The sequence below is a fragment of the Carassius gibelio genome, chromosome A12 (assembly GCF_023724105.1).
Source record: "Carassius gibelio isolate Cgi1373 ecotype wild population from Czech Republic chromosome A12, carGib1.2-hapl.c, whole genome shotgun sequence".
Taxonomy (NCBI): domain Eukaryota; kingdom Metazoa; phylum Chordata; class Actinopteri; order Cypriniformes; family Cyprinidae; genus Carassius; species Carassius gibelio.
Window position 1 is genome coordinate 20,970,991 of NC_068382.1, and position 24,018 is coordinate 20,995,008.

A 24,018-nucleotide genomic window follows, 5' to 3' on the forward strand; every position below is an offset into this window, starting at 1 on the left:
CTTCCACCTATTAAGAATTTACTTTCTGAAATCTAATATTTGACTAGGGAATTTAATAAGTCAGATCTGTTGTGTCAGCATTTCTCCGAGTCGACACAGCTGTGATTCAGTAGTTTTTAGCCTGAGGATGGTCATTATCCGTGTGAATCTACAACACTGGAAAACTAGGCCTTCAACACGACCAAACTTACTCCGCTATTGTGTTTTATTCTAAAATGATGATTCGCATTGACGGTCATAAACACAAGTACACATTACAGTCCACTGGTGAAGTTTATCAGCTTTTTCTTTTATTGAAAAATATAACTGTCGTTTTGCATGGGAAATTAAGGCAGGACATTATTTATATTATTTCAATACAGAATGATACAGCCATTAAGTGAAATAAGATAAACAGCAAATACCTGGAAATTAAAGATATGGTTTCATACTATATTTTAGTGTTTTGACGACCATTTTTCTGCAGCACCTGTAGATGATTGTGGTGTTATAAATTATTATAAACCTGTGTGCACAACCAAGCAAAGAAACTATAGAAACCTCTATGCCATTGTATATGGAGGGTACAGTTTTCTCTCTGTAAGCATAGACACAAGTAAAAGTATTAATGTCCTGAAAGAAAACTACCCAGAAACTGTAGAGGGAGCCTGCTGCTCTAAAAACCTGTTAAAGTCCAGCGTTCCAGCTCGCTTTTCAGTTCTGGACATCTGGTCTTCTTCAAAAGTTTTGTGTGCAGGGTGATATCTCCACAACCACATCTTTAACCCATAAAATGATCAAAAACTGGGCAACAAAACAGAGGAATAGAAGACACTGGCACATTCAATTATCCCCCATTTGTCCTCACAGACAAAACAGCACGATGCACCATTTTGACCAGATATCAGGCAACCCAAGCCCTTCGAACCCAATTAATAAAGCCCTTTCCAAACCATTCTATACCCACAGTGAAATCCTCTCTAGGAAACATGGAGACAGCATTACAAACATCTTTCTTACAAATCATACCTTGCTTTTTTCTCTGTACAAACATGCTGATTTCACAAATCAACCAAAAACACTTGACAGGTGAGCAAGGAAATAATGTAGCTGTAGACTTAGAGTGGATATAAAGCCTTACTGAGCTCACAAAGTGAAGGTAAGAGGCCACAGAGAGGTCTGTACAAACAATTCTGTGCCACTGAAACCAAGAGATTACAAAAAAATAACCAATTCTACAAAATGGTGCTCTCTTTAGTTCAGCGTGCTTATATAAATGTCAGATAACAGGGCCAACACCCTTGACTAAACAACAGCATCAATCAAAAGACTCAAATATACAGTAAATGATTAACTGAACATGATGCACATATATCAAGAGAGGGACGGTTTTAAATTATCTCCCTAAAACATAACTTTGTGTCATGAAAAAAAAAAAAAAACGAAATTACCAAAGTGCACAATTAACTTTTAATACTAGCTTTAATAGATGGTAATTATTTTACGTTTTCAGTGGAAACCCCACAGCCTCTAATAGTGTTAATAATCCTGCCAGTATAAGGGCAAATTTGCTGTTAGTATAGTTTGTGAAAGTCTCAATGACCTAAATCTGAAGTGTTTTTTTTCTGTGGCACTAAACAGAATTTAAAAAATAACAAGTTTCAAACATTACCAGATTGCCACTTGTCAAACAAATGTGTAGCCCCGCCTTCAAACTCTAACGATTGGTTATCATAGTCCTGCAATTTATGTAAAGATCCCAACTAAAAAAAAAAAAAAAACTAAAAATGTTTTTTTGCATTTTTTTTAGATTTCATTTTAGTGCTGCCGATGGTGCAGAAATTACACACTTCACCTTTAAGGAAAAAAATAGTGAAAGCTTTACATAACTTTAACATAAAACTGGATGGTGGTGAGAGTTTGCTCATTAAGAATTTTAATAAAGTACAATAGTGTCTACATTTAACTGGTGCAAAGGGTATGGCACTAACTCCCAGAGCGGCTATAGAAGTTACAGTCTCATCATGGGGTGCTGATCTCTCTCTAAGAACTATAAAGTCATTCAGAGATGAAACCCTCCAGAGCCACTTCTGCTGATGAGCGAGGCACTACGTTAGACCCTGAATAAGAGAGCTACACTCTTCCTCTATGAGCCTGTACAATGATAATCAAATAACACTCCTCAGCCCTCTTGACACAAACTGAAATTGGTTCCACTTGGACTGATTCTACTGCCTACAAGTAATGTGACGTGACCACTGCTTTCGGTTTCTGCATCCCATCAATCTGAAAACTCTGACAGGATACCTGACAGGAAATCCTCTAAAACATGCATGGAACACATGACAAAGTCCAGATCTACTACATACACAACTGTCGATGGGAAAAAAGGTAACATATGCCAGAGATTAAGCGTTCTGTTAAACCTCCAAACACGTTTATGGTATTCCAATCATCTCACCATTTACATCATAATGGTTTTGTATACAAGGCAAAATTAAGAATTTAGGAACTTAAAGATGGAATCAAAACCTGTAAAACATACAGTAGGAAACTTAAGACTGTTGGCATTAGTTGGCGTTTTTTTTAGGATGTAAAGGCATTAGCTAGAGTACTGCATCTATCATGGGAGAATGTGAGGCTTGGTTCCACACAAACCTCATGTATCAGCATTCCAAGTGGTCAACACTGGAATTTATTAATGATACTCACGAGACTGTAATTACCATTTGAAATGGAATTCCCTTGCCTTGGCATATCCAAACACGCAAGCACATTTTTTCTCACAGCTGTGTTGGTTCTGGTGAAAGTCACTAGTAACAAAGGGTTTATATACCTGATCTAGAAAGTGTAGTGAAAAAGCCTTTAGCAAGGGCTAAAACTATATTTTTTCCCTTTCATCTCCATTATAAAATCAGTCCTCCAAGTCAATGTACAGGCTTTATATTCCACCAACTGACCCCAAATCAACTTCCACCATTTCTTTTAGTCTTTGCAAAAGACTGTTCTGGCACCTTACGGTTCACTTTACACCCTAATCTCGTCATCATCGTCGTCATCCATGTAGGAGAAGTCCCCGTCGTCTTGAACTCGAGGTGAGCTGAACTTGATGTTGTTTGTGTTCCCCTCATACATCTGATTGTGGGATTTTTCATCCAGCACGGTGGACCCTGAACTGGAGAGGGAACAGCTGTCCAGGTTTTGATGGTTCCTGGTTTGGAGCTCTGGAGTGTAAGTTTCGGTGACTGGCCTTTGGCGTGGGGGCCGGATTGGAGGAAGAGAGTCCTCTTCTTCCACCTCGTTGGGTGGGCTTTGGGTTGGCGAGCTGAATCCCTCGCAACTCTTCCCCTCTTCATATCCCAGATCGTCATCATCAATGCCCTTCTTGTCCATCACACTCAAGATGTCACCAAGCATTGAGGGACCCAGATCAATGTTGAAGGACATGATGGACTCGGTACGTTTCATGCCTCCGGTATAAGGAACCGATGGACGCAAGTCAGTCAGCTCTCCAAAATTCCTCTCGTCCAGCTCTAAGTCTGATACAGGGGATGCCGTGGCTCCATTAAGTGGTTTTATTTCGTCATCTGGAAGTTTCTTTAAAGGACTTGAGGACACACTCTTGGGAAAGCGGATTCCAGTACTTAGTCCTGTGTCATCGTCATTCAAATATGGCAGTGAGATTGCATTTTTTACATAACTCGGCGAACCACCAGGGGGCGCCAGTTTGGATTTGTCAAGCTTGTCACGATTGGCCGACTGCGAACGTTTGCTGCTTCGGAATGTACGAGAAAGGAGGCTCTGTTTAGGTGAGCTCTGCTGTACCTCCGGCTCCTTTGGTGGCTCCCCTGAGCGGGTGCTAAGAAAGGAGGTGTCCCCGAACGCGTCACCTCCTCGACCCACGTGCATAGTGTGACGGAAGTCTCCCAAAGGTGCGCTGATCATCTCCGCAGTCAGGTCAGCACGAGAACGTCGCTTCGACTGGGAGGACGAGGACACGAGCTGCTTCAGAATTGGCATGATGACTACTCAAATAATGTCCACAGAAAAATAAAAATCGTAAAAGTCTTTCTTTGACAAGAAATGAGTCACTCTTTCCTATGACGGTGTAGATCCAGGACAGTGGTCAGGATGAAAATTCTTCCAAGAATCCAGGACATGTGGCCATTTTTATCCTTAAAGCATAGTGTCCAGCCTTCAACATCTGCAATTCGACCTATGATAAAAGAGAAAAGACACAATAAATGTAATTTTATTAGAAGGCTAACATTTATTACTGAATCAAGAATTCTCTTTTGATTTTAGAGCTTAAGTTGAACCGTCAACTGACGGACTATATTGCAAGTAGAAATTATTGGAATCATACATGATATTTGGAATTTTGAACTATGTGACATTACAATGACATCACATATTAAATGTATTTCCCATTTTGTTTTAAATGATTAATTATAAAGGAAAATTGGCTTTGCAAAAGAAAACGCAGGGAAGGGGTAATCATGAAGCATTTCACCAGTAAAGCCACTTTTATTATGTAACACCAGGAAGAAGAGGTGTAAAGAGGTCGGAAAAGAAATTCCTATTCCATCCATGAGCCTTTTTATTGTTCTTGGAGGAAATGCGGTCGTGAAAGGGTGACACGTTGCACAAGCATTGATTTAGCATAGTGGTCACCCCACCATCGAAACTTTGAACACTTCCAGCTCAGCTTGCTATGAACTTGTGAACCTTCTGTTTACTCAATAGATAAAGCTGGAATTAAACCACACATTGCACAACAAATTCTAGGCCCTTAGTATTATTGACTTTTATTAACATGCTAGTATCAATACTGGCATAGGACATCAGTGCTCTGAAAAAAGATCCTGGAAAAGCACACAGAAGTCTCCTCTCTTCAACCTGTAAGTTAATACTGTTATACTTGTATAGAAAGTGCAATTATAATTTAGTAAAAGAAAAAAAGTATTTTTTTTATTGGAGTCCTACAAAAAATGAAGTTTGAATGAAAGTGGTCTTGTTTTAAAAAAAAAATAATAATAATAATAAGACAAAGATTGTAAAAAAAAATGAAAACAAACAAAAGGTTGCAATGCAGATTTCGGATAGTAATGTGGTCCAAGGCACACATCCAAGTCACAAATCCCCTTACTTTCCAAATCCACATTCACTTTGTGATTACATAACCATAAGCTCAGAGGATCCTGGGAGTCCAGAGCTGCAAAAGTGTTGCATTTCTTCTTAAACTCAACTCCATCCAGTGCAAAATTCTATGTAGTATGTGCCAGGCTCTTATATCATGAGGAAATCTAGACCTTTACTCTTTGTTGTACTCCGCTGCAGCTGCCTGAGATTTTTCTTCCAGGTCTAATTCTGACAATTTAGTATTCCTTTTCCCCAGACAACTTGCATGCATTTTTTACCCTTATTTTTGAACACTCCTTCCTTTTCCTATGAAACTGGGTATAGGAATATAAGGATTTTAAAGATTCTAGTTCCACTTAACACTTTGGATAACATTCTTACTGCTTTTATTTTAGGAAGCTGGTGTCAAATGATGAGAACATATCAAATTGTCAACATCTCTTGAAATCAACAACATAAAAACTCTGTTTCCCATAATTACTGGTTTGCATTTAGTGTTTAAAAGCTTCTTAAATCATTCGAACAGACAAAATTAAACAAAAGTATTAAGACAATGGCTAGACATTGTTTAAGGTGGTTCTTGCATTCTTCCACGGATTGAACAGCATCATTTATAGAGGTTCCAAAAACTGTTAAAGAATCTTAATGAAAATCGCAATTTTGGAACTTTTATTTTGAATTTTTTTATAGGCTTTTAATTTGTAAAAGTAGGACAGAAGAGAGAGACGACAGGAAATCACTGGGAGGAGAGAGGGAGTGGGATCGGCAAAGGACCTCGAGACAGGAATCGAACTCGGGTCGCCGCGAGCGCAGTTACGCTTTATGTCGACAAAATACGAGGCTATTGGCGGCAACAATTTCAAATAAGTAAAAATTTTATATAAATGACAATGACAAATGTAAATAAGTAAAATTTGCTAAGAATTTATAAATAAATAATGTGAATATATACATAAACCAAGAAGCAAATAATTAAAATAAGCAAATAAAGAACGACCACCATTCTGTTTAGCTTTAGAAAATATATTACATTTAAATTTACTCACAATTTGTATTTAATTTTTTTTTTTGGGGGGGGGGTGCTTATTTTGTTTTGAACAAGAACCAGTTCTTGATTTCCAGCTGTATTTTAAATATTTTTTTTTTCTTTGCATTTCTTGTCCTTTCTCTTAAAGTTAATAATTGTGCATGTCTTGGAAGACTAATGACAGTTGTATCAACTTATTGTAAGGTCACTGTGTAGACTAGAGGGAATGAAAAAAATGGAAAGTGAAAAAAAAAAAAAGTTATACGAGATAATTCAAATGCTCTTAAATCATTGAGCTCTCTGAACATTCTGATTCCCAGCTGGGCGCTGTGATTTATGGTTTAATAATCTGATTATCTGCTTCTTTACACAGGGGAGGCCTCTTAGCTTTCACTTGAGACACACCAATCCCTCAAACAAACCAAGATCAAAGACACTGAGCTGTTCAACAAACATAATCCTAAAGAAGACTAGTCTGATCTGTCTAAAAACGATGATGGAAACATATTAAAACATTACTTGTTGCCGTCTAGACGGTTGTCCACAATTCTCAATGTTTTTAAACAGGACTTCATAGCCACCCCTGAGTTGTGTGCACGCCATTTGGATGAATGATATCCAGGCAACAATATTCCAAAGACACATTACCCCACCGAAACATTTGCATCTCTGACAACAAAAGCCCATTGAGGGACTGTAGCTGTGAGAGAACAGAAGAAGGTTTGATAGACAATAAGCTCTCCACTTAAGACAAAGAACTGGGCGTCCCTGCGGAGGATTCAGCTCTGCCCGCTGGCAGGCTGACCTCATTGTTGAATCACAGAATATCGCCCCGTTCCGAGGTTACTAGATAGATGTGTTGTGTGTGTTTGCATGCATGCACATCTATACAAAAAAGCTCCTAAACAGGCACTAACAGATTTTGATCAAATAAATCAACAGAATGAAGAAAAATCTTTCCTATAATAACCTCAGACCTAATTTTACTCATAAATTGAAAACCGCTAGGAAACTTCCCAAGAGAACCCATGCAGAATTAGCCTTCTCGATTGGCCTGAAAATGTAGATCATAAATCACAAGTGAACAGCTCTATTGCTCCAATGGTAGGAAAACCCCCAATTATGGACTGTATATATGAGGCATGATTAATTGCAATACATTCAACTGGTTTGCGATATAAAAAATAAATAATAAAAAGTTATAGAATTATGCAATTAATTGAGTAATTAAAGCAGTTTCGATCCATAAAAAAACTATTAAATTAATTTAGTAAAACATACCTTTCAAAACAAATATAAATCCAAATCTAAAAACAGATGTACCTTTGCTTAAAGAAATAAATAAAATAATAATAATAATAATAATAATCAAAATGAATCCATGAATCTATAATCTCCATATTATATGACTTAATGCAAATTAGAAACTAAATAACTAAATAAATGTCTAAATAAATAAATAAAGAGGAGTAATTAAAACAACAAAATTACATATTTTATAAGTTTTGATTAATAATAATTATAATTGTAATATTATTATACTATTATTTATAATTTGTATTATTTTATACAAATTCACTTTGTGTTGTCAAATGTCATGAATTGAAAAACCAATCTTCACAAAAAATACTGAGAGTCTTTGGTCCTGTTCATGCCCATTTCCAGCAATCACATCACATCTAAACGCTTCATTAATAGCTCCGCTCCGGGGATTTCAGAGCATGCCATTTGTGTTCAGCATCATTACACATCAGTACAAAAATCCTAACAGCTTCTGAAAGACACCACAACAGCTAAAGATCTCTCTCTCCCTCTGGACATGTGTGTACATAACGGAGCTCACTGGAGACCTACAACTTCACAGCTGCCCGCACCCTCGAGATCAAACTCAGTGAGGGTCTAAGCACACATCTGCAGGGCCTCGTTTCACAGGCTCCAAACCGGGATACCAGGAGACCCGTTTCAGTCTCGTCAACATTCCTAAGTATGAAGCACGAAACACTCTCACAAGAAAAAAAATCTACTAGTCAGTCTCTTCTGGCAGGAGGGCCTTATGGCAATGATGGTAGAAAAACAAGGGCTGGATTGTGGGTTAAAAATGGAGAAATATTTTGGGGGTTGAGTATGAATGTGGCCATCAAACCCACAGCTGTATTTATGTAATGCACTTTTATGCACAAAGAGAGATTAGGACCAAGGGAAATAAAGCAATCATGGTATAAATGATTCACATCTTTACTACAAGAATCATTCATCTTATGCTGTTAACTCATGATGTCACAATCTATTGCATAAACTGTAATCTCATGCAAAGCACAAGGAAGGAAGTCATTACATGAGACGCTCTGCTGAATGAACCACCAGCTGTCACTTAATGTTACTGTACTTTTATTCATAGATCCGTTTTAATCTTTTAAGAGTGATCATTACTTATTAAATAGGATGCTACGGAGTTCTGGAAAACATCTTAATTATTCTTCCATCACAACGGCAGCTTTCTGTTTTTACAGTACAAAACTCCTGAACCCACATTCTATATTTAACTAAAAAATACTGACTAAGACATTATACATTATATAAGTACATAGACACGCTTTAGACATGACTTAATGACTAAATGACTGTAACCCTGTCAGTGATGTCTCTATTCACAATCCGATATGACCTACAATTGTTTATTAAACATTAGCCTACATTTTACATGTGCTTTAGGCATGTGGCAATAATGTAAAAAGTATGCAAAAGAGTAATAAAATAAGAAATTAAGTAAATAAAATACAAGGAAATAAATATATATATTTATTTATTTATTTATTTGTCTTTGTACCAAAATAAATTTAACTTAGTAACATGCAGAAAAGGCCTTAACAGGCCTGTGATTATTTGAGATTTAGGACAGCAGGATTGAGGCACAGACACCATTTGATTAATGTCTGCACAACACATAAAATAATCTCTTTAAGGCTTAAAATCCCTTTAAGAGTTTCGGCTCTTAAAACCCCTTAACTGTCACCCCATCCCGAACACGGGATGCCTATGTCTACTTCAATATATTAAAATCTAATCTAATCTAATCTTGACAAACTATATATCGTTGGAAAGGTCTAAGACTCCCAAATATTTTACCAATGTGTTTTTTTGTTAAAAATGATGTAGGAAAAGTAATAGACCAATTGAAGACAAGAGTGCACCCTCAAAAATCTACATTATAACAGGAGTTTTGACCTTTGTTGAAAAAAAAAAGAAAAAAAAATACTTCTTCATTGCCTTTTTCAATATCACATTTTAGAAATCATCAGAAATTATATATCAACTGAAAACTTAAAATATCAAAATTCATACTTTAAAACCCATTTTAAAATCAGACATTGCTTTACCATGCAAATTGTACATCAATATCATGTTACAAAATATTTTTAGTCATGAATTATAAAAATTTAGTGGTTGGTTAGGGTGCTATTGCAGTAAACATAATCCTTTTCATATGTCCATATATTTGTTATTGTATATAAACAAAAACTTCTTTACATCTCAAGAATGCATGTGAATTGAACTGTAGATTCCAGTGTCTGTTTTTTTCTACTTCTCTATACAAAAAAGCTGAAGCATATCAAGATAAAATCAACATATGTAAAATGTAGGTGGATGTCCTAAAAGAAAAAGAAAAAATATGGATCATAAAGAAAACAGACCACTGTATTCAATTACATCATAATGGAGCCGTGTCCAAAAACAATATAGTACTATGCACATGAGTGTGTGTGTGTGTGTGTGTCTGTGTATAATTTTTCAATGAACCCATAAATGTTTTCATCTATTAAACTCCTGAGGCTTTAACATGCCTTGTATTAAAGAAATAAAATAAATTAAAAAGGACACTTTTCATTAAAATAAATTTTTTATAATAATTAAATATTGCACTTCCTGTAGAAAATATAGTTTCTGATTTGAGGTTAAATGTATGCCTCTATGATTGCAGCACAGTGGTACTCAAAATAGCAAGGTAACACAAATATTAACTTGAAAATGTCATTGAAACCAGGAACTGGTTGAAATCATAAAAGATTTCAGATGTTATTATTGACTACAATTACAACCTGTTTTTCCTGTTAACCCCTCCACGGGCCTGAGGCCTCATAGACACAGATATAAAGTGTAAACAGATGGAAATAGAGGGAAGATATGAAGACACCCACCAAATCAACCAATAGAATCTCCTTTCACACCCATAAAAATTCTAAAAAAAAACATGAAATATCATGTATTTCACCTATCCCTTTGCTCTAACAATAGAGACACTTTTTGATACACAGTCAGCAAGCAAGTGAGAACAGGATGAAGACCCTAACACTTCTAGCTAAGTGCTAATGTATAAAAAGCAAACATTTTGAACTCTGATCTGGTTACTCTGTGTCACACAATCACAATGAAGGTCAATTGGAACTTTCGAGGATCAAAAAAGATACACGAAGCAGCATTAAACTGTCTTTAATTCCAAGTCTTCTAAAAGTTTGGTTAAGGGGGGGGGGGGGGGGTGAAATGCTATATCATGCATACTGAGTTTTTTACACTGTTAAAGAGTTGGATTCCCATGCTAAACATGGACAGAGTTTCAAAAATTAATTAGTACGTTTTGTCACAAGTTTCGGAAAGTTTTTTTCGAGTATGGCTCTGTGTGACGTTAGATGGAGCGGAATTTCCTTATATGGGTCCTAAGGGCACTTCTGCCGGAAGAGCGCGCGCTCCCGTATAGCAGAGCACTGAGAGGCTGAGCACAGACATTCACTGATCAGAGTGAGAGCGTCGCGAAATGTCACAGAAGTGTGTTTTTGGTTGCCAGGGCAAGACAACCCTGCACAGATTACCAAAAAAAAAAAAAAAAAAACAGCGTTAAGGGACCAGTGGATGGAGTTTATTTTTACAGAGCATCGAGAGTTGTGCAAGGGTTTTTGTTTGTTCCCTGCATTTCGAAGATGCTTGTTTTACAAACAAGGCCCAGTTTGACGCCGGATTTGCACATCGTTTATTTCTTAAGGATAATGCAGTCCCAACGAAAAAGGGTCACGATCGTGTGTTGGAACCGCAGGCGGTGAGTAAAACTGCTTAAAATATCTCTGTGTTGTTAACTTAGCTATCGGCGCGTAAGCACATCAAGTAAACAACATGTGATGTTGTCATCAAACTGCACTTTCCACATGTACACCTTAAAAAAAAAAAAAAAAAAAAAGACGACATAAAAAGTGGAACTTAGTCATTTTCCAAAACCGCTAAGCAAATATATACAGTTTTAGTACATACCACATAGAGAAGTCATTGCTGGTGCTGCTCTTGTTAAATTTCAGCCTCTGGATCTGTGTCACAGCTTCCAGACGCGCTCAACACAAAATCCTACTGGCGCTCGTGATTCTTTAGCTCCGCCCACACGTCATGCCTCCAGCCGGTCGTGTTTTTCGGGAAAAATCGGTACAGACTATCTTTCTCTTATGAATATAATAAAACTAAAGACTTTTTGGAGTTATGAAGGATGCAGTACTACTCTATAGGTACTCAAGATTAACAGGATATTGAGTGAAAACGAGCATTTCACCCCCCCCTTTAACAAATCAGAGAAGAAAAGGGTGGATGTCTGGATATTTACACTATTTTATTACTATTACTATTTTATGGCTTCTGAAGACAGCGGAAACATATCAATATGTCACTGTACTCGCCTACATCTCTGATGAACCACTTTCTTGACACTTTTTGTAAAATCATTTTTGTTGAAAAGCACCAGTTCTCATCCACTTACATTATACTGAAAACAATGACCAGGAAATAAAAAAAAAGTCACCTTCTGTGTTCAAAAGGAAGAAGGAAAGGTTAGAAATGACATGAGAGTGAATAAATGAGGACTGTATTTAAATGGTTTGGTTAAACTACAGTACCATTAACAGATTATAACTCCAACAAGCTGAAGGACAAAGAAACGCTCACAAAACAACTCGGAGTTCAACCACAGTGCAGAGTAATACTATCAGCCTCCCAGTCTAGTTTCTGAAAGTTTTCTCTTGGCTTGGGCAAGGCAGGATATTATGCATTAGCTTATTCGGCATTCAGCAGCCAGCGGGGTAAACAGATATACTGTGTGTGTGTGTTTGTGCTTTGAGTTTCTCTGCCAAACATGCTTAAACTAACCACAAGGATTACACACTAGACGGCAGAAAACACTAAAAACCTGTGTTTAAACCAGCGAGGCCTCATATGCCACACACAAACACACCTTAAATTATTTTAACCGTTTAGTCTGACTTAAAATTGAACAATATTCCTCTATAAGCTTTAGGTTTTCCTCAAAGCAACTATTACGGCTCACATTTTACTTTGTCAGTCACTTTTCTGCAAGGTGAAGGTCGCAGCTCTGTAATCATGGACAGAACCTGCCCTACAAATCAAGTAGATGATTAACTTTCCAGATCCTTTCAACTCCACATTCCTGATTTCTTCAGATTCAGATCCAGCCAACAATCCTCTCACAGCTGTGCGATTCTGCATATACAAACAGAAAACGTCAAACCCAGGCTCAGAAGAGAGCAAATGAGAACTTATTTTGAAAATACAAACAACAAAATCCGCTAAGTCTGCTCAGAATTTAGGCCCATAACCCTTTCCAAACGGCACAGACAAGAATGAGATGGGTGTTGCAGGCAGTCTTGGGCCCGAGCATCTGGGACCAAAGCATGAGAGTGTTGAAGAAAAGCAGACACACATCGTCTGGTGCCATCTTGGCAGAGGCTATACATGACGGTGCGCCAGCAGGCTGGCCACAGTCCTCGTAGAGCATTTCCATCCAACATCTCATTAAACAGAGAAAATTAGGTCAATGTTACGTGTCTCTGAACAATTTTGATGGAGAGAGTGGGTAAGTTCTTAATCTAACCAACTGCGTGGTAATTATGTCACATGACCACTTTAGAAAAATATACTCTTATCAAAATGAATTTAATTAATAAAAAGAATACAAATTCTATTATATATATATATATACGTGGCACATCTTACCCCATTCTCCCCATCTGTGGCCCATTGTGTTCCTCCACCCTGCTCAGTTTTCCACACAGCTACAATTTATGAAGCCCTTTGCTCAAATCAAACAGGTTTAAAGAGGACATTTCTCAGCTGACCTTCTTAAACGGCTTCAAACTGTGAAATGCAGACTTTGGACAACTTCTGGTCATTCGTCTTTTCTGTCTGGGTTCAGAAGTTTAACCAGTTTAGAATAGACGAAGTACTGCCTACATCTGAAAACAGGTTTTCACCGATCGTGCAATTTCTGTGGGTTTCTCTACATGATGTGTGTGCCAATAAACATGTCTACAGCATGATTCATTGATGAAGGATGCTCAGGTGTTTGTGTTATACATTACAGACATTATAAAGCCTGTCTTTAAAAACTATTTTCTTCACCGGAACACAAGACAACACCAGTTGAGCAGCATTTTTCAAGACGACACCATGAAAAGAAATGTCTATAATTTACAACTTTCTGTTTCATCATCGGCATCAAAACGACCCAAGAAGACCTCGAGAAATGCGCACCATTTAATTATTATTGACTGACACTGTTCACATCCTAAACTGAGAAAGATCTAAGACTGGTCTCAAAGACGAAACCAGGTTATACATCTACAGAGAAACCACTGAATACTCATGTATAGTTTTCAGTTGAAACAATTCAGTCTGAATGGCCTAAACATACAATCTCAAAGCCCACGACAATAGACTTCCCATAACCCTTAGCACCTGAAACACACATAAACTTACTGAGAACATCACACATATACAACATCGCTGCTGTGTGAGTTTTACACACACACAAGGAGCAATTGTTTTCCTTTAAATCATACATAATACAGCACATCTCTCAAGTCATCGTGCAGAACTTAAATGAAAGCTGGTGTTTAGTTTAATATTTTTTTATTAGAGTCTTAAATAGATGAATAGTTATTAGTCTGGTGTGCATTCATGTCAAAATTACTATAAATAAATTACTATTAATAAAAAAACAAATCCATATGTAGCTCAGCTGCTCTGCTGACAGAAAAAAAATATTGAATCTCCACATTTATTCAAATCTATATATTCTTTACCAAAAAAACCCTTAAAAAAAGGAAAACCGCTTAATAAAAGGCATGGCAATCAAAAAAATATGTATAATAACCACCTTAAAGCTGCAGTCGGTAACGTTTGACGCTCTAGCGGTTAAAGGTCCCCTTCTTCGTGATTCCATGTTTTAAACTTTAGTTAGTGTGTAATGTTGTTATTAGAGTATAAATAATATCTGTAAAATTCTAAAGCTCAAAGTTCAATGCCAAGTGAGATATTTGATTTAACAGAATTTGCCTACAAAAAACAACCCGTTTGGACTACAGCCCTCTAGTTCCTGCAGTAATGACGTCAGTAAAACAGTTTTTTTGACTAACCACCGCCCACATGAATTCACAAACAGGGCCTTGTTGCGCTCCGACGGAGAAGAAGGAAGAGCTGTTTGTGTTTGTCGCCATGTTGTTGAAACGCTGTTTTTTTTTTCATCTCTGAGTCCAATCATCTTTGTTTGGGCTTCCCAGGAACGCTGTACTTTGAGATTAATGGTTACAATTTATGTTTAACTTGGTTCCCGAACATTATAATGCACATGTAAAACTATGTGCAGCTCATTTTGCTCAGCTTGCTGAGGACAACTTTCTCAATCTCAATCAGTTTAATGCCGGATTTGCACAAAGATTATTCTTGAAAGATGGAGCAGTTCCCTCTTTGTCTGGAGAAGGCTTTGTTTATGGACCACAACTGGTAAGTGTATTTTATTATTTAAGTTGGTGCGTTTAACAGTTTCTGTAACTTATTACACAAAGAGCAACGCTGTTTAGCTTTGTTAACTAGATGTTAGGGCTGTGCAAAAAAACGAATGCGGTTTTCATGCGCATCTCGTCAGTAAAAACGCTCCTCCTGTGACTATAAATACATCTCCAGCACGTTCGTTCTAGCCCAATCACATTACCAGGAGGGCAGCCTGCTCTCAGCTGCTGTCGAATCAGAGCACAGGAACCCCTGGCCCAATCAGAACCCCTTACGTATTTCTGAAGGAGAGGCTTCATAGAACAAGAAAGACATCAGCCCTTTTTGTGACAGTGAAAACAGCAGTAAACAGATAGGTGAATTGTGTGAAAAATACTGTTTTTTTTACACGCGAAACATGAACACGTGTTTTATTGCTCATTGTAAACACAATCAAAGCTTCAAAAAAGCGCGTAAAACGGGACCTTTAATAAAAAGAACTGCTTGCGTCTTGCGGAAGAACATCGTAGCCGAATCTACTTTTCTCTGTTTATGTCTATGAAGAATCACAAAGGTACTGGGTTACTCCGCCGCAGTACCCCCGAAGCAATCTAAAATGGTCCGAATATAAACACTTATTATAGGTGCACCCTAGTGATTCAGGACAAGTTAAAAACACAGTTTGGAAAATGGATTCATGGTGTACTCGCTTAATTATATACATTTTTCTACATTTTGAACACAAACAAAGTTACGGACCGCAGCTCTGATTGGTTGTTTCTTACCGGGAGCGATGTATTTCTGCAAATGGCAATAGGACCACTGGGAGGAGCCAGAGGAGCTTGATTTTTTCACAGATTATCTGTCTCATATTCTACTGTCAGGACATAATGACAGGTTTAACAAATATGTAAAAAATATATTTTTACAAAAGTTACCTACTGCAGCTTTAAACATTTAAAACAAGAAATTTGAGTCATTTTATTAAATTCTTTCTACCTTATAATTAAAAGACTGAAAAAGACTTCAAGTTTTACTAGTCAGAAACTCATAATTATAGTAATTTTGTCTACAAAGCATTAGACAATAACAACTGTCCTGCAATGACGAAATACCAATTAACTATTGTTAACATACAGCTGTCAGTGCAGTTCAGCCCCTTTCTATTTCTTAAAAGAGCAAAGTCTCTCTTTACACCCTTAAACCAGATGTTCCAGCTCACAAGAGAAGAAAATCCATAAATCTGAGTGTTCAGTGACTAAGAACTATTTCTCAAAGCAAGATCAAATGCTCAGTCACCATCAAAAACATTTACCTTGGAAACAAGGATGATGAAAAAGGTGGTTAAAACACAATTTTGGGGGGAAGTCATGGCCTAGTGGTTAGAGAGTTTGACTCCTAACCCTAGGGTTGTGGGTTCGAATCTCAGGGCCGGGAATGCCACGACTGAGGTGCCCTTGAGCATGACACCGAACCCCCAACTGCTCCCTGGGTGCTGCAGCATAAATGGCTGCCCACTGCTCCGGGTGTGTGTTCACAGTGTGTGTGTGTGTTCACTGCTCTGTGTGTGTGCACTTTGGATGGGTTAAATGCACAAATTCTGAGTATGGGTCACCATACTTGGCTGAATGTCACATCACTTTTGGTGTTTAGAATGAAACTACAGGCAGTGCCTTTTTTAAATGTAGTTTCACTAGCATCACCATGACATTATTTTCCAAACTAGCAATCGTGTTAAATGCTGCCTAAATCACTTAATCTGAAATCAACAACACTTAAAGACCATGACTGATTCCTGTCGTTTAAAAATAGGAAGCATGTCTGAACCAATCAATACAACACTCTACCTTCAACACACATGCTGACCTACAGCCTGAGTTTACTGAAGCATATAAAACTGATCCTCCACAGGACAAGGCCTCTGGAAACGCCCACCTGTCTGCCCTCAGAGACACTGAAACTGTGGAAGTAAAGTCCCAGCGATCACAATAGACTTAAATAAACAGGCCACAGAAATAGTGTAACGAAGAAACAAACTGAAGTTTGAGCCAATCCATTTACACAAACAAAAGGAGTAGAAATGTATCTAATATGGCCATAGCTACAAAATAAACCTCCAATGATATTCTCTTTGAAACTGTAAAAGTTTGCTCATTTTGTGAAAGCCTGCCAACATCTCAAACTAATACGATAAAATAATAATAAAACGAAACAAAGGTTTCCTTATGACCCTGTATGAACAAGCAGTTTGAAAAAGAAATTATACACACATAATAAAATACAACAAACAAAATAAAATAACAGAAGTCACCGCTTAATTTCTATGGCAAGTTTAACTAGAAGGTGGACGGAGCTTAGTGAAAGGTCAGTTGTTGGTCTATTTTGAAAGAAACGCAACTGCTAAATTGCTAGTAAGCTATGGAAAATAAACATTCTGGAGACCACACATGATTATTCCACATATGCATGGGTCACAATTGTGGGTTATTTTGTGCATAATGACACAGAGTGACAGAGGGCATATGTTATGGATCTAGATGGATATTGGATTACTCAACTGAAGCCAAGAGCATATGGAATGGGAATGGACACTAAATGAGAAAAAAAAAATCCTCATTTTCCCTTTTCACCAGCCACAAGCTTGAGGGAGACCACCTGTTGCTCTATTCAAGAGAAAGAAGGAAACTGATTGAAAATGAGTGATGGAGAGAGATATGAGCAATGGAGAGAGAAAGCATCAGAGAATGAATAGCATGGAGACAGTCAGAAACATAAGGAATGGTTGTTCCTTTCTCACTGTGTGAAAAATAATTACCACAAGCAAGTGTCCACAAAAAAATGGCATTGGAAATTACGGTGATTATCATCATTGGATCTGGTGTTATTTAGTTCAGGATAAACACAAGCATTACTATTGACCAACACTGATAAACTATCAGGAAATATTGGAGGTCAATAAATGCGATGAACACTCTAATGGTATCATTACCAGGTTAGATGCAAAACAAAAGAGCAAAAGACTAAATCACACAGGAAATGGCTACTAAATTACAAGGCAATCTGTGTAAAATGTGGCCTAACTAGTTTTTGGGCTTACCCAACTATAAGAAATAACGTGCTTAGAGGTTTGCACTTAAGGAGAAACAACAGGGAGTTATGCCAATACCGATAACGTCACTCCAAAAATGTTCAGCTAAACCTTTAGAAAAATTACCTGGCTTCAGCTCAAAGTAGTATCATTTAGCTGCAACACAATTAAACCAGTTTTAAACCTTTCAACACTATCAAAAAAAAAAAAAAAAATCCCCATTATGATTTTTGAGATCTCAAAAATGAGGGTGGCTGAAATCAGGTAAACAAAGATTCTCAGTCTGAAACTTGACAGTCCTCGTCTTTAAACCAAAGGTTATTTAAGCACATGGGTTATTTCAGGCTGGTGTATGTGACAAGTGACTAGTTCCTTATCAGTGTTCATCAACATGAGTTCACCACATAGGAAATGATTAGTCCACCAATCATTTTTGCTATAATAATATCAACGGTTATTTTACATGATTTCTAATGCCTTTTGTTAAAGTTACCAAAGTCTCACATGCCAAGTCCGGTCCACTGTATATCACAACTTAGTCTGTTCAAGAACTGGAAAAGACTGTCATTTAAAGTGACCAACCACAGTTCTTTTTGGTTTCATGAGCCGTTTAGATGCAGGTTTATCTGAAACATGTGGTCAATTGACCAAAATGAAAAAAAAAAAAAAAATTATCAGATTGCAGCTGCAACACAAGCACCCCCCACCCCACCACCGCTGTTTTGGTCAGTGAATGAGCTGTGGGTGGTCTGTGAGTGTGCCATCTAAAGCTATAATGTCTACATGATCTCGGTCAACTTTTAACCACTGGTCGAGATTTTATTCAAAATGTTGAGTTTGAAAGTGAATAATTTTCCAGGAATGCACATATTATAGCTTACTTAGTTGTGAAAACACATCTGCAGCAAAGATTAATAATATCACTTCAGTTAATAAAGACTGCAAGCTACACTAGTTAACAGAAAGTTAAACAAGGTCGTATGACAGAGTACCTAGTTCTTATATGAACTAGACGCTACAGGGCTTTGGTCTTCTTGGAATCAGGAGAATTGGCTCAGGGAAATACGCTTCTGTGCCTCTAGTGTGTCAGATTCCTGAGGCCTCAGCTGGGCTTGATACAAAGAGCTTGGGTTTTCTTATTCAAGTTCACGAGGAGAGAGGACAGTGCAGAAATATTGACTCTTGGCAAGAGCTGTGGTTAAAATAGTTTTACTCTCGCTTGAGTTCTGATAAGAAGGCAATACAGTTCTCCCCAGTTCAAAGTCTTCTAAATAAAAGCTAACAATATCTCACAGCCATTTCCTGTCATTGTATAATAAACAGCGTGCTGTGCTGCTCAAAGGTGATTTTGCATCACAATAATATTAAACCTAATATAAAAACAAAGCCTAATCATAATTAAATTAAATTGATAAGAAAATTATACTATAATATTTTATTCAGCAAGAATGCGTTATATTGATCAAAAGATATTAGACATTTATAATGTTACAAATAATTTCAGTTTCAAATAAATGCTGTTCTTTTTAATTTTCTATTAATTACTGATCGTGGTTCATGTTACACTGACGACTGGAGTAACAGCTGCTGAAAATCCAGTTTTGCATCACAGGAATAAATTATATTTTCAAATATATTAAAATAAAAAAGTAATTTTAAACAGAGGCAATATTTTACAATTTTAATGAATTATAATTCAATACATGCAGCCCTGGTGAGCATAAGAGGCATTTTATAAAATATTACATATCCCAAACTTTTGAACGATAGTTCAACGATGGTTTGAAAGGATAACCAGTATTATAAGACCAGTACCGATATTATACATTTTATTCTTACAGCCTAGAGCTTTGGCCTAACACGTTTTAACTTCTGTGATAAAGTAATGCCAAACATCTATGACACAGACTGGATGGGTGGGTGTTGAAGTGTAGTTATCTAGAAAGGCCAGGAACACCCATGATTAACTAACCACCATAACGGAAAATGTACACATGAACCTGTGGGCTAAATTTAGGAAGATTAAGCTTTTAAAGCCCACCTGGTTGAGTGCAGACATCCGACCTCCTGTATAGAGTGTGTCGACAGCTGGGCTGATTACATCACACGGGGCATGAGGCTGTCTGACAGCACAACTGACTCATGTTGCTGAGTCACAAGAGAGTCACAGTGATGTCCATACACTGAGAATCATTCATACTATCGGTGCGAGTCTCTAACACACACACACAGGCACGCAATCACATCAGCAGTGGACGGGAAGGCAGCCAGCAGAAAATCCATACACACTTTGTCACTAGAGCTATACACACACACAATCATCGGGCAAGATGCTGCTGATGCAAAATCAATGTATACTTAAACAAATACTGTTTTTTTTTTTTTTTTTTTTTTTGTGGATAGCTTTAAAGCTTAACAGCTAGGGTGCTTGTTTGAAAAATAAATAAATAAAATACAGCATAGAGGTATGGTGATATGGTTTAGTGCAATAATCAAATCTCTGCGATTTAATTTATTAAATGCATCTGCTTATTGTTTCAGAGTGAAACATGTCACTGTGCTCCTTCATAAGATGAATCCATGATCCAGTGTCTAAGAAATGAAGTATTGTCATTTTTTAGCTGTATTGTAAGATAAGTATCATTTACAACTATTTATTTTGAAATATTACAATACAAATATTCTTAATTCATTTAATAAAAATGACCACTACCAAAACTATAATTATTTTATAGCCATATTGAAATATAGCCATAATTTATAGTCAGTTTATGCCCTACAAACAGAAACTTCAAATCTGCAGCTTTTTAAATAGTGCTTTAAAACACAATTGCAATTTTTATCAGAAAAAAGTGACGTGACGTGACATAGAGGAAAGCATGGTGACCAATACTAACAATTCGTGCTCTGCATTTAACCCATCCAAAGTGCACACACACACACACACACACACCGTGAACACACTCCCGGAGCAGTGGGCAGCCATTTTTTATGCTGCAGCTATAAATAAAAATTAATTAATTAAATAATATTACAATTAGCCTTTTCCCCAAATTGTGCCGCCCTATATAATTCACATATTGGAATAACATCAGATGACTAAAAAAGTTTTTCATTTTGGGGTAAACACACTTTTACTCTTTATCACAGTATCTGTGTAAAGTGCTGAAAAATAAATGAAACCTCCTTTTAAAAGTGACAGAAAAGAGGGACTGGGGCTGCAAAGTGAGGGGGGCAGAGAATTAGGAGGACAGAGAAAATAAGGGGGAAAAAAGAGTGGAAAAAGAACACACTGCATTTATCCATTCATCTAGCAGGCTGGCCTTAAAACACACACACACACACACACACATTACGACCTTGGCCTACATCTCCCATGCGACAATTTAGAGCAGAAAAGTCTCTCTGCCTTCCTGCTCTAAGTGGAATGTTCAAATGAGCTCAGGATATTAACCAGGCAGCTCTGACTCCAGGTTTACAGCATATCACTTTGTCTCTCTGGGCAGATACTGACCTTAGAGTTCTGGCAGAAGGATTTCTCTGAGACACTAATGCACCTTTCCACAAATATTGATACCAACAATGACAAAAATGTCAAAGGTTAAGGGTCAAATCTCTGCTCCACACAACAAGTTTTGGTGTTACTTATTTGTTCGGATGAATTGAGAGGTTTAGATAAAAAATGTAAACTAATTTTCTTCTTTGAGCAACAGATTACATTCATACTTGTATACAAAAAAAGAAAAACCAACCCAGGATACCCAAAAGTATTGTGCTGTTGAGTCAACCCATTATGGTCAATCAATTTCACTCTGAACCTTTTACAACACCAAAGTGCTTGGCAGTTTTGGGCAAACAACAGTTTGGGCCGTTAGTGTAACGAACTGTGAAAATGCAGCTGTCTGACCAATATGTATTATGCAAGAAATGTGACCAATAGGTTCTGGACAACGTATGGGAAATGCATCTGGAAATTCACAAGAGGTTTTTGGAAGACTTCACTGGATTCCTGTTTTATTGCAACTTAGATTTTTCAATCCTCTAAGCAGATACATAACACTTTGTTTAAAGTGCAACAATTCTTCCACTCTTTTATTTTTTTCAATTGACGCAAGTAGCAAGCTAACAGCCTAACATAAGCTCCAAGCTCCAACCTGGCATTTAACACCACTATATGAATGACTCAAAATCACAAGCTCCTCATATCCCCTGTTTGCAATCCCAAGAGTCTGCATGTAAAAGACTCCCATTAGCAATCACTGCTAACTCATTTTCACACTTGTGTTTATTGGTAGCATACAAAACTTCCAATCTGAAAGGTGAAATGCAAATACCGGTAAGTTTGGTAAAATACGTTTGGCTGGAAACCAAAATAACTGTAATTAACTGATTTAATAGAAACAATGAAAAACTTGCATATATGAAGTATAAAATAAGTTAAAAGGTCAGTGTACCACAAATAGCCGATAAAAAGCCACAAGAAATACAAATGCACATTTCAAATATCAAATTATATAAAATAAGCCAAATAATAATAAAATCAACTGTTATAGCTATTAATAAATATTACATAATATTTTTACAATTTAATATATATATTTTTTTATTATTATTATTGTTTATTTTTTAGAAATACACTTCTAACAATGTATATATGCAGTTAATTATTTAATGCATAAACTGTAGGGTAAAAATAAGTCTAAAATATAGAAACTCTATGGTCATAGAATCATCACACAGCAAACACACAGTAGAGGAATGTCTGAGCACTGACGCATTAAAACAGAGAAACTCTTTGGGACCACCTAGAGTTGTGAAACAAATTTAAAATTCAAATGAGTGAGATACCTGTCTGACTGGCCATTGATTTAAACTGCAGGAGAAGAAAAGTCTGTATGAAAACTTTTATCATAAGACTCTTAAAGAGAAAATGCTTCATTGCAACTCCAGCTCTGGTGGGACCTTCTGGAATAAGCACAAAGAAACTAATTTATGTAAAGTGTAAAGTCTTACCAAAGTTTGCTCCGTAGTATTGGATACCAGAAGCCTCAAAGCCAAGGTGAGCTTCTCATCCAACAACAATAGTCCAAGTTCAATGGAATCACATTTCAAACAAACGAGAGGCTCAGCTTGACAAATGTTGGCAATATCCTATAAACTTTAACAGCTTTATGTTGCAATCACACGATTATAGATAATCAAAAGTAGTTAAACAGGACAACCAACGCGGAATCCTTACGAACTCGTTTTCACGTACTGACTGTTCTAAGCGCGATGGCGCATTAATGCAGCTCGTGCGTCCAGACTGTCCTCTGACCGTGTGTTGCGAGCCCCGCCCATAACCCCGCCCCCGCGGGAATGCATCGGGGACAGCGCCCCGCCTCCTTGCATCAGGATGAGCGATTGTGCTCCACCCATTTCCAATGTAAACTCAGTCTCCCATTGTCCCTTAAAGGACCAGTATGAAATTGACATTACATTATATTATATAATTTATATTAATAGTAAGAAAAGATGGTGAGATTTAAAGAAATATAAATAATTTCACAAATTGGTTTGTTTGACTTTGTTTCATTTTATTTAGAAAATAATATGATTCTGTCATCGGGTCATTGTTATTTTTTTTATTTATTTTTTTTCTCCAAAGACAAATAATTTTAGCCAATGCCAGATGATCATTGACAGTTTAAGAGCTCCTTCAAGTGACTGTTTCTTTTCTATATATTGTCTAGTACAGAATATACATATTTCATCACATAGTACACTCTTGGCACTAAACACTCATTATAATACAATATATCCCATTTTAGGCATTTTAAAAGTCCTTAGATTCAGCACTGGTATATAATATTGATTAAGTAATCCACACCACATGAAAACACAAAAATAAACGTTTTAAATGAACAAATATTATATGTTAAGAAATAAATACAATAATAAAAAAGGCTATTACCTTTTGTCTGAAATA

At 36.9% G+C, this 24,018-nt stretch overlaps 1 protein-coding gene across 2 annotated transcripts; it reads right to left on the reverse strand.

Annotated features, from left to right (window-relative positions):
- Positions 1 to 268: 268 nt before the first annotated feature.
- LOC128025466 (cdc42 effector protein 4-like) lies at positions 269 to 23,353 on the reverse strand. Of its 2 annotated transcripts, none has more exons than XM_052611868.1 (2): positions 23,064 to 23,353; positions 269 to 4,195 (listed from the first exon to the last, which is right to left on the reverse strand). In XM_052611868.1, exon 2 carries the CDS (start codon positions 3,997 to 3,999, stop codon positions 3,007 to 3,009), a length of 993 nt encoding a protein of 330 aa, XP_052467828.1. In that variant the 5' UTR covers positions 4,000 to 4,195; positions 23,064 to 23,353; the 3' UTR covers positions 269 to 3,006. The 2 variants fall into 2 exon arrangements, with proteins under 2 accessions (XP_052467828.1, XP_052467829.1); XM_052611869.1 differs by lacking the exon at positions 23,064 to 23,353 and adding an exon at positions 13,190 to 13,326.
- Between the last annotated feature and the right edge of the window lie 665 nt (positions 23,354 to 24,018).